The sequence below is a fragment of the Euwallacea fornicatus genome, chromosome 23, assembly GCF_040115645.1.
Source record: "Euwallacea fornicatus isolate EFF26 chromosome 23, ASM4011564v1, whole genome shotgun sequence".
Lineage (NCBI taxonomy): Eukaryota > Metazoa > Arthropoda > Insecta > Coleoptera > Curculionidae > Euwallacea > Euwallacea fornicatus.
In genome coordinates, this window is record NC_089563.1 from 3,192,156 (window position 1) to 3,204,799 (window position 12,644).

Here is a 12,644-nt window from a genome sequence, read left to right on the forward strand (position 1 = left end):
GAGTGACACTTTCCATTAAGTCGCATAACTGTTGCTCGTGGATAACAGAGTTGAAACTAAACCGCGACGAAAAATCATAAACTCGACACTTGTTTAATTTCTTGTTCACGATTCTTCTTACCCACTGCATAATTTAATTGAAAATTAACTTTCTTTAAAGTGTTTGGTTTGCTAATAAGACGCTCCAGCAAGGCACTTTATAAAATTGTCGGGATTCGCTTTTTAATTACCTATCCAAGATGCTGGTTGCTGTTTTTTCAAACTGCGAAAACTAATGGAAGTTTTTCCCCGAGAACCAGGTTGGAATTTTCCAACTAGCTCCGGGGTATTTTTTTTTTTTAAGTTAATTGAACGCGTCGTTTCGACGAAGTTTTCCACTTTAAAAGCTAGAGAAAGGAAATTAAAATGTCTTAACTAGCGTCAATAACTTCCGTCAACTAATAAACTTTAGCATCACCAAACGTTACGCTACTTAAGTAAATACTCATCAAGCTTTTAACGCTATGACGACTGGGACTTACCGCGAATTCAATTTCACTGTGCAGGGTTCCATTGGTGGTGATTTTTAGATCTGGTTCTGCGATTTTTTCCAATTTGCCCCCGTCCTCTCCCTCGACGATCGCCACGCCATCTTCTCCTTTTTTGGGAGTGGTAGTTATGTCGACCGACCTCTTTGAATGTCGCGCACCCATGACTTATATTCTAATTGTTACTTCTGACTGTTGTACTTTAAATTATCTGAAACCAAAGAAAAATATATGTGACGTAGGAAAACGAAGAGGAATAAATACTGTAAAGCAGTGAGCTTTAACGCACGCGCACGTGCCATTTTACCGCATTCTGATTGCAAATAACCGAACGCCGTGAAACGGAGTTCGATCAGTAATCGAGTGTGGTAAAGACTCTGTCGCACGTGTCAGGTACTGGTACATTATCCAACGAGCAAGAAACGGTCATTTTGTGCAAAGTGTATTCGATAGAGCTGTGACGGAACGGGCCGCCAGGCAATCGAAGGTTATTTATTTTACCTCATTGTTGTGGATACTGGTACGAACCGTGGGAAATCACCTGATTTCCTTATCGCTATGTACTCAATTCGCAGTAAACGAAAGTACATATACAGAAATCGAGGGTCTTTCAATATCACTTTTCAGTTGGTAATGCAAAATCATAACAGCCGTAGAAAAAAAAACGTCGTTTCTACGAGCACATGTGCGTTCATTTTATTACCTTCTCCGCGCTAAGTTAGACATTAGCGTGCGGTAACCTGTCAATTCGAAAATCGGGAATAATCTCGCGATATACGCTGGAATACCTCGCAAACCGTTAATTATACGCACCATTAAGAGGCCACAGTCCGGATTGTTGAGATATCGATTAGATTTTGATTGCCATTTTATGAAGTTAAATTGATTCATTAACTTTCGGCAAGATTTGGAAGACATTTCGGGAACTTCGCAGATAACAAATATCGTTGCAAGTTCCTCGAAATTCTTTGCCGAATTCCTACTTAATGGAATTCATAAAAAAGGTATGAAGTCATAAACTGGTGATGCACCAAATCTGCTGCCGATCTGAACTGTTTAAGGCATAATTGAGGGAACTCCTATTTGTTTAGTATAGACGTAGTATGATGAATTAATATTGTAATAAAAAAATTATGCAATTTATATTTTTTTAAATTTATATATTTATACATTTATAAGTATGCTTGAAGGAACCCGAATATTAGTTGGTTCGATTTCGTCCATTGCCTGCATATGAAATGAGAGTTTTGCATTCGGTTGTACAACTGTTTAAAACTAACGATTGTGACGGAAACGGAGCAACAATTAAATTTGTAAATCGCGGAAAAAATGTTTCTCAGGAAAATACGGCAATAAAAGCAGCAATAAACGCCGATATGCGGTGACTCACGTCAAGCAATACTGCCATTTAATTTACGATTACATTATTAGTTTACTAATATAATCATTTACTAAACTACGATTTTTCAAGTCGTATTAATTCGGTTAGTGCATTTTATCAAGTGTTTGCTGTTCGTCGATTCAGCGAGATTCAAAAGGAAACATAGCAATTATCGAAAGGAAAACTTTAGATTCAAGGACGTGGGATTATGATTTTAGCATGGCACGTTTCGATAGTTAACTGCTCCTGGCCGTTCCGAACCAACTCACACTGTATCTTAGTAAACGCCCAGCCCTGATTTATATTCAAATTCGCAAGCGTTTAAGAGAACTTTACGAGGGTATACATAGGGGGGGATATAAATCGACAGAACAGATGAGGGTCATGGTTCTTACCTGCTGAAAATTGGTTTAACACATTCTTGAAATGCAGTTACTCGGCGAATTAAACTCGTGCGAGTTCCTTCGGCGGTTGAACCGAGAATCGATACTTTGTTCCCTTTCAACAATTAGACGACACTTGGAGGAAATTGCGTAGAAGTCAAACTGTCAATATTTGATGGTTGCAGCAATTAATACAGGGGACTTTTTGCTCGAAAAATAGTCAGACGTTTTCTATTTATTCCAGAATGAATGTCAAATCCGGGACGAACACCACTGATCCGCGTAACCATTGACGAGTACCATGGATGAAATGCAATAAAATTTTTAAATCGGGAGGAATTTCTTGCGGACATTCTTAGGCCCTAAAAACTAAGTCAATTACCTCCTACGTGATGTGTCTAAAACTGAACGGTCAAATGCTGTATCACTCAGGATGTGACTTGTCTTACGCGTAATATTTACCTATGTATTTCCCTGAAGCTTATCAACCGTCGTTTCTCAAGGAAAATAATGAATTCATATGGTTGTTGAAATAATATGTTTTCAACAAAGAGCGCATAACAAATTTTAATTAAAGAAAAAAAACTCTCTCTTCAAAAACAATTAAAACCAATCAAACCAATTAACGATACACATCAAGAAAGGAAGCGATTTACCACTTCACGGCATTATAATGTAAATTCCGACGTGGGCAATATGCAAGACCCGTATATTATTGAAAATATCATGAAGGCAAGAATGTCGTGATAATAAAAGACGACTTAATGAGGTCAAAGGCTAAATAAGTCCACAGACGTTGACTGCATAAAAGAACGTCCTTATCACCACAATAGCCGTTTCGTTAACTGGTGAAATTAAGATTGTTTTCTTCGACCACAATGGAGACGTTTATTGTTGTTAAGTAGCTTATAAATAGATTTTTCAAGAGTCTTGGTAAACAGACTCTATTGTCATGTTTTCTGAATTCAGATGCTCGTTTTATCGACGAGGATTTACGGGGATGCTACTATCAGTCCTTAATAATATTATCACCAACAACCCTTATTGGTAGATCTAATCATGAAATTGAAAAGGCTTTGTTGCCGGATCAAAGAGACAGCTATAAAGTGATTACGAAGTGCTTAAAGGTAGAAACAAAATTAGACACAAGCACTATCACACATGAAATACAAGATTTATATGAATATTTACTTTGCAAATTTATGAAAAACTATGTAATAGTTAGTAAACTTTACAAGCACAATTTAAAAAAATATAAATATAAGAGTTAAAGCAGAAACCCTATTTTTAATGCCTGCACGACTCTCCGAAATAAGCCTCAAGCATTAAACTAAAGCCCAGTTGTATATTCTGGTATCAAACCCGAACTGCAGCTTGATCTCCAGATTTGCGGTTCACTCCATTCTTAATCTATCATAATCTGTAATTTCACCCCGGTACAGCGATGAATTGTTAATTTAAACTGCCTCTCCACCTCTTAGTCCAGGATGGCGAGTGGAACATGGTATTCATTAATTTTAATTGCTAACATCAGTTCCTTCTCATGTTTTGCTTACTGCCACGAGTGAAGCTGATTTTGAGGATCAGCACTCGACTCTGGTTTACGTTCCAATTTCCTATTGACCCACACACACATTTTACAAACAAATGGGATGCAAATGAAAAGGCGTGCGAACGAGACAGAAAACTGGCAAGTGATACCATCTCCCGGATGGTGGTTCTTTTTTAGGGTTATTTTGACGTCATACCATGAAATCGAAGGCAAACGTGTGCCGAGACATGAGCCATCAAGATCTCGATTGTTTCCAGGATTTTAAGTGACTAAAGTTTAAAGCGTTTGAAACCGACAAATTGACCCCCCCCCCCCTCCCCCCTTCGATTCTATATCCTCCCATTCACTCGAAACTTTAAAACTATAAATACTTACAGATAAAATATGCATAAAAACTTAGGATAATTTAAATCACAACCTTAAAACGCACAACTCACAACCGGCGAAAACGAGTTCAGAACAATGCTACAAGTAGACAATAACGCACTGGAAACACTCCTTAAAAATTTGGCCGCACTAATTCCCCATCGGTTGTCCCTACCGGTACTCAGTACCACCAAGACTGAAACAGCGACAAGGTGGTTTTTAATAGAGAGAGGTAGTTTGGTTCGTACGCTATTCGAAAAGTACAACTGTTTCGCCCGCACGATCGAAAAATGAGGAATTTCTCGCACACACTGAACACGGTCTCAAGGCGACGTTGTCGGGTTGGCGCACCCCGATGGCAGACTCGTATTATACTCACTGAATGGTACCATATGGTTCAGACCATGGTATTATGGTTCTTTTATTTGAAACGCGGATAATATAATTTGTGTTACTATCAGCCACACATCGATTGGTAGGGCGGCATTTGCCAGGCCTCAATGCCGAATAATTAATTTGATGAGTCACGAAGCACTGCTTATCCTTTTGGACGATCGGCAGATTCTTATATTTTCCGGAAAAAATATTTTCCGAACGGATTCGAGCACGAAACGCTTCTGCCCAGTATGTCAGTAAAACGTATTCAAAAGATCTTTAAACGTTCAATAACATTAGTAACATACTAAGATACAAGTGTCACGAAGCTGCTCATAGTTCATCCCAAGTCAAAGTTCTCGTCGTTTCATGTCTTGTTTCGTAATAGAAGTGCACTGCATGAGACTCACGTATTTTTCTTATACTATTTAAAAGTGGGATTTAATGGTTTTTTACCGAATGCAGTCTTGTAGAAGTTGGTGCAGGTGACACTCTGGCAAGCGTCATTTCCACGACACTCTGCCCGAAAATCGGTAATTTAATATCAGTTTATTATTGACTTTTACTCACATTTCAAGGCTAAATTTAATTTTTTGCCCAATTTCTTCACATATCTGCCTTATTCCGTGGCTATTTATATCCTCCGTTTCATTCTCTATCTTTCTGCAATAACCGATTGTTATCGATGGAATAACCACAAATCAGGCTTAGTTGGAAAATTCCATTTTATAATTATATTACGTACTTCACACTGATTGTGCCTACTTCACGGCATCATTTTTACAAGGCGAGTTTCGCAACAACACCCAGATTGCCGTTAATATTGACATTGTGTCCGTGACTGACGGGAAATGATTTTTCAGAGTGATGTAGAGCAGGCAGATAAAGTCTAGAAATTAAGTGTTGACCATGATGTCATAGGTCGTTTCCTTCGTTTAGATGTACAATAATAGTTGTACAAGTAAGGTGGAATCTGTCACGTGAGAGCCAATACCCATTTCGGAGACTGTATGGGTTTTTTCAAATTAGACACAGACATCCCCTAGAGCTAATAGATCGAAGTCCTGGTAACTTTGCCAGGCGTATGTTATTCACGGAAACGTTGAAATAAAAATGGAGTGTTTGTCAGTTTCGCGATTGCCACGGACATTATTTAGCGGCTAAAGTTAACAGCACATCGATCACGTGAGTACATAGTGACCCTCAAAGGAATTTATATGGGAAATAGGCGGATTTTGTGCTACTTCTATTGAAAATATCTATCGCCAATCCTTCCTATCTTTTTGCAGCGTTAACCAGAAAAAAACTTAAATCCAGGTAAGGAAATTCTTTCGGAGAAAAACACGTGCCTATATGAAACTCTCTCGAATTCTACTAACCCTCCACAGTAAAAGTTTAAAACAACGTTCTCGATATAACTATATATTATTGGCAACGTCGCTTAAAGTTCACCAGGGGCGGACGTGGCCGGTGGTATTGAAAACTTTACGATGTGACTAGTATACAGAGGAGGTGACGAATATACGGCCTGAAAAGGGGGAACGAACTGTGTCAGTAACGCTGTGCATGAGACCGGTAGGTATAGTACACTTGTCCTCGTCAAGGTTATGGATGAGAGTCATAAAATAAAATAGGGAACGGGGCTTTTAGGCCTACGCCCCACGTCTGCCGAGATGGTGTACGATAAGCCGGTGAGAGGGAGCGACAATCCTCTGAGGAATTTCCACGGCGACCCTAAACTTGCGATGAAAATTTGTTACCGAAGACAAGGTCATCGACGTTTTTTTATCTATAACGTTCGATTGAGCGAAGATAAAAGAAAAAGTTTACGCAGGGCAGCAGTTTGAGCGACGCTTTTGAAGTGGAATTTTGTGGGCAATAAATAATACGAGACGCGCCCATGTTAGAGTGTGATAAATGAGTACTTTGACAGAATTTTCAAAATTTAATAATACGCATATTGGTGGCAAAGGTGCCAAATATTAAATACATAAAACTAAAAGTCGGCAAAGGGACAGAGATGATGAATTAATTTAATCTAAATTTACCGCGATTGTCGTCGTTTGAGGTGCCTATCTCATCTAAAAATAGTTATATCGGAATACTCAATGAACGGAACTAAATCGAAATAATGAAAATGGAATCTCAGACACTTATAAAACAGCTACATTCAATCCGAAATTTTCCGTCACTCTCAAATAAGTTTTTCGATTACCATCGATTTGCTTTCAAACGCACCGTAAAATCTGTAGGACCTAGGGAGAGTGCGATAAATTAAAACTTAAAAACGCTCTATTTAAATTGCGAACGACGATAGAGACGATATTAAAAAAAAAAAAATTACTACCTACAAGAGCGTGGCTCAGAGGGAACGAAGCAGTTTCGATTTTCTAGAGTAATTACGTAAGTGCAGAAACATTATAGGTCAGTTTTACAGAAAAACTTGTTTCCTAACAATTGCATGACGCCGAAGGTGAAAGAACGTCCAGCAACTCGAAAAAGTAGACATTTTTTCCCAAATAAAAACGGCATTAAGCCCATATCGAGATTCAGCCAGGTTAATATGTAATCTGACGCAGCTCCTCCAGCCAATTTACTGGTTGCTCTCGAAGAAGCGCAGTCCTCGTCGGACGAGTCCGACCGTGGATTTGATTCACTTTTCGCCACGATTTATTCAAGTTTAACAGAGATAAATCGATAAGCGAACTCGACTTGCAAAAGAATTGAAACTGATACCAATTTGCAATATAAAAATCGACACCCATGAAAACTGTGGTTACGGGGGGGAACCCATATGAAGAAAATTTTGTAAGGGTTTAGCGCCCATGGCAATATTTTTGGTACTGACTGTGTGCGCACTACTGGAACACTTTCGTACTTCTTTCGATAAACAGTCAACGCATTTCGATTTCCATTTCACGTTTTTGCGCGAGTTTTTAAAATTCCCACCTAAAATTCCATTTCAATGGGAATAAATAAAGCAATAATTAATATTCCATTACAATTTCCCTAAAGTTCCGCTCACATTAACGGGGCTCTGACAGACAAACACCTCATTTATCACCATGTATATGCTTTTACGTCATCGCACACAAACGGGCTTAAACAAAATGCCACATCGGCATTCTGTTTATTGTATAATTTTGGTTATAATTAATGTTTCCGCTTGAAAAATAAACCGTGATAGTTTCTGCGGAAATAGAAGGCATTTCCGCAAACATGAAGGGTTCATCACGATCAACAAGCTGTTCAATCGGAACTGTACTATACATCTCTATGGCGACCAGGAGTGCTATCGACTTGGAGGTTGAATATTTCCAGTTCGATTATTTTAACGATATCGCTGAGCAACAATAACACTAATAAAATGTAAAATTTTCTTTCAATACGTCCAAATCGCTGATTCCAACCCTGAGTTGACATGTTATTTTTCTCTTCGGCGCTATTACCGACGGTTATAAGTAATCAAAACCGATGATAAAAAAGCACATTCCAACGACAAAATAAATGTTTTCCGGAAGTGATATGGACGAGTTTAACGCCTTCAGGTTCACTCTTTTTTAAACAATTATTTATACTGCACTGGACTGACATTAAATTTTCCATTTCAAGGATTCAACATTTCTTCGAAAAGTGGGCTGCAGGAGTTTTGCTGGGACCCAGTGATCCCCGATCCTCCACTGCCTGTGAGTTTTGTTCAATCAGGAACTAGTTAATCAATGAAACGAAAGAAACAAATTAAAAATGATGGACTTTAAAAAGTTGTGACGCGCCAATGAGTTTTATAGTATGCTTGCTCTGTGCTATGATTTTCCACAATACTAAAATTTTACATTTAAGTGCGTTGAAAACAGAAACGTCCCGAAGGCATATTTAAGTCAGGGACTAAAATTTTTTAAATAATTTCGAAAATTGCTGAATTGCGTATTACCTAACGGCTGAAGGACTCTGTAATTTGAAAAACACTACTACCATCCCGATTTCGCAAACCCAGGATGTTTTTAAGGACTATTTACTGTGGACTTTCGTTTGCACTTAAATTATTTAACAAAATAGAGAGCAGTAGAAAGTAAAAAAAAAAAAACAACGGTTTTTGACAGAATTTTTGCTATGGAATCCAGTGGCGTGCGTTCTTTTTTTCTGCACCATATCGTTAGCCTTAGTTTCCGTTTTTTTTCTCACGAAATATGAGTGTGGATCAAATTGATGACCATTTCAAGATTTTTTTTTCCCATTATTCGAATTCGCATCGCGCATTCTAATGTTCGACATACAATAGGAAGCTATAAATCTCTTGTTCGTACTCGTTAGCGCATTAATAATTATTCTAATTTACATAACGTTATTGTTTAAGCACGCGTTAGACAAAGCCCATCAATGTCAGCCGACTTCCTAAAAACGATAATAAAATAGAACCATATTAATATTATGCATTAGTGCGATAACGGGAAGCGGAAATGCTCTATGGAGATTAAGTAAATGCATTTCTATCTCTGTTGTAAACGAAAAACGAATTTTGAGACCCTAACAAAACGCTAGAGATAAAATTGGTTCGATTCCAGATAAACTTCTGAGATTATCTTATGTCTACGTTCCTTTATCAGTTTCGTCTATGGTTCTTTAATGGCTCTGGCCCTTTACGAGAGTATCTTGATTACCAGACAACTAACCCACTAGATATTACATTATTTACAAATAGGAAAAGAAAAATATTTTTATTACTATCGAAATTGCCTAAAAATAGTTGCTACCTCCTTATGGAAACGACTTGAGCCCATCATAAAAGGCTTTATGACTAATAAATAAGGAGGACGGTGGGAAAAATATAAGAAGTTCTCTGTAAATAATTGAAAAAACTTTACAACAACAACTTATAAACAACTTCGGACTATCTTTCCACAATAATATTATGGACCGTAATCTGGGTGGTAAAACTGCTGTTTTGTTGATGTATGTTTTCTTTTTAGATATGATAACATATTTTTTATTTCTCAAATTCTAATCGAAAACGAACGATTTTGCAAGAAAATATTCAATAACTATGGAAATTGAATATTTTTGAACAAAACGTACAGGGACGTGGTCTATTGATGGACCCTTTACATCCTGCCGAATCTATTGAGAACAGTGACGCCGATGCGGCGATCACAATTAAACACAACTTGGACCGTTGAAGGAACCGCAAATTGAACGGACCAAATCAATTGGGCATTCTATGGGAGATTGAAGGTTGTATTGTGGTGGTAGGACGCAGACCTAGTGCGTAATTCTTAAACAATTTAAATAATAATATTTTGCACCAAGCACGTGCGTATTTCTAAGAAAAACACGAAAATAAGGGCAAAATTATTATCAGGGCTAATACAACCACAGCGAAAACTGTGATCATTTTCGTTATTTTACGAATGCGAATTAAGTTGAAGCATGAGTGTACCTGTGCGTTATTCAGGTGCATGAGTACAGAGCTGTCAAAGAATGTACATTAATTTTCGTCGCTCAAATTGTATTCAGAAATGGAATTTCACGAACCACACTCAGGGTTATTCCAATTTGGTACAACAATGCTAGAGCAACGAGGAAAATAGTAGGGTGCTTATCCTTGCTCATTGTAACAAATATTCATTTTGTTTATTAAAAAGTTTACATCTTTTGTTTAAATACGAGATAGAGGAAAGTGTTAAACTTCCTAAATTCACGAAATTCTCAAAAAGCATAGAACCCCTTAAAAGAGCTGGACGTTAGCGTCATATCATCGTCGAATCTGTGCGACCCTGGTGAACTGTTACGTATATCAAATAAAAGTTTTTTAATTCCTTCAAATAGCATGATTGCCGAAAGCCACGATACTTACGAATAGTTGGATAGTATGTGTTAATGCTTGAATAATAGTACTCTAGTAATTATTAATAACTTATTGATAGTGAAACTCACCAAGACAGTAAAACAGAGTCTGATCGTGAGCCGTTAGACCGAACTACTCGACGAAGAATACCGACATTATAATTATATGTTGCGTTTCCTAAGGCTCAAAAAAGTGGTCATGTCAAAAGGGGTAAAGAACTAAAATTTACTGAACACTTTCAAAACGGAAGTTACGGTGATTCACTACGTGGACGCCGTTCTAACCAGGATACAGTGACGGAGTTTAAATTAATTTTCTAAAAATTATTTAAATTGCCCTTGGGCTGCAAATTTTAATAAAGAGACGTCCCTTGCGGAATTAATTTGAATTTTTTAGGCACACCCCGGACTAACTCTCAGATAAAAACTCGACGAGACAACAAAATCGCGCAAATGCACTACAACACTGGGTTATTGCACATTATATCCTCTATTCAAATAAGTTAAACGCATTTTAATTTACGGAGTTTTCTACCCCTCTTTCCGTGTTGTTACAAGGTTTTTACCGACAGCAAGGGTGAAGGATAATTGACTTATTTTTGAAGTTGTTAACCCAGCAGCGAATGTGTCGCGGTTACACTTTAAAAATTAAAAGAGAACATAATCCGCAATTATTCTAGCTACGTAGCCTACCGTCTTACCTACTCAGCTTCCGGGTTAAATGAGATAAGCAGAACGGGGTGATAATTCCATTGTTACTTTCAAAATTGACAGCAGGCTTAAGGGCCTTCATTTTAATAATCGATTTTAGAATGTCAGCCTTGCCGGCGACATAAACAGCATTAAAGGCAATAAAAAAAGTAAAAAAAAATGTTTTTTTCCTTCTATTTAATGCTGCTTTTGAACTTTAACAAAAAGAGTTGTAAAAAAAAGGTATGGAGCTGGGGGGGGGGGGGGGGGTAAAGAATATACAGCAGCACTGTATTTTCGGATGTCAGATAATTTTTATTCTCAAAATATCGACCAATTTTCGCTCCGAACAACGCTTGGTGATAATAGAAATACATTAAGTTATCAAATTTCACCGATAACTGCTAAATGTTCAATAGTTCCAGATAAATGAAGAGATAAAGAAAAAATGTCCCGATGAGGCGCATTTCGGCTATTCAATACCATTTAGACACAAAAGACCAGATAAGGAAGAAGTAAGAATTGCTTTATATAAACTGACATTTATTTGTGCAGATTAGCATTTGTTGCTTTCCAAGCCACAACACATTACGAACTGCGATAAACAAACCGATTATATGAAATACTTCAGATAAGCGTCGATTCTTCCATGTTGGCAAGAATTTAACAAAACAAGTAAAAATTTTGACCTGAATTCTCAAGAAAGTTACCGCCTACCTTTAGAAGTTACTAAAACACGAACATTTCTAATAACTTAGAACAACAAGCGTAGGCAACAAAGACCTTCTTTGTTTATTACACCAACTTAGGTGCACTTGAGATGTTGCGGTCTTAGCCAGAAGTTTCGGTTTTATAACTGTTTACATTAGCCGGCGTTAATGTCTTTTGTTGTGGTCTTGGTGCTACCAAGAATCATCTAACTGTGCTACTGCCAACACATGGTTCACATATGAGGCACCATTTGTTTCGGATGATCGTACAGGATCGAGTTGAAATAATGTGTTCGTATAGTTTAGTATTAACAAAAGATATTTTTGTCATTTCTCACTGAATATTAATGGGCGATATGTATAAATTTCCCATCGAACCAAAATAGCACAAATTATATTTGCTGCAAATAAGTTTTAGTTTACTTCGATCGCAGCTTTTCTCGCCAATTTTAACATCCACCAACATGTTCGAGTGCTGGTTGCAAAAAAAACGGGAGACAAACTCTATAACATCTAATCTATGGGATTGACCAGAAAGGCCGGATGTTTGGGTCTTAAACTTAACGTCTGATGGTATGCGGCAAGAACGCCAATACCGAGTGCTCGGACGTTTAACAACGACCCACTGAGGAAGGTCTCAATAAATAAAAATGTTTTATTGTTCTGATGGTAATTTTACTGTTTCGCATTTAAATGAAGGTTCGATTGTGTGGGAGATCAATCTGGATGATCAGGTGAGGGGAGGAATCTTCGTCGCCCGGTTCGGAATAATTTTTAATGTAGAGTATGTCGCGTCTAAGGTGTCCAATTTTCGTTAAT

At 37.6% G+C, this 12,644-nt stretch overlaps 1 protein-coding gene across 2 annotated transcripts in view; it reads right to left on the reverse strand.

The window, feature by feature from the left end:
• Window positions 1-12,644, reverse strand: part of LOC136346594 (uncharacterized) — a 54,202-nt gene that overhangs the window by 36,200 nt on the left and 5,358 nt on the right. Inside the window, exons 1-2 of one of the 2 annotated variants that reach the window (XM_066295907.1) lie at window positions 4,219-4,486; window positions 522-738 (exon numbers count right to left, since the gene is read on the reverse strand). In XM_066295907.1, coding sequence (XP_066152004.1) covers window positions 522-692 — 171 coding nt within the window. In that variant the 5' untranslated portion in view covers window positions 693-738; window positions 4,219-4,486. Of the gene's footprint in view, window positions 1-521; window positions 739-4,218; window positions 4,487-12,644 lie in introns of those variants that run through there. The other variant, XM_066295906.1, reaches the window with a different exon arrangement.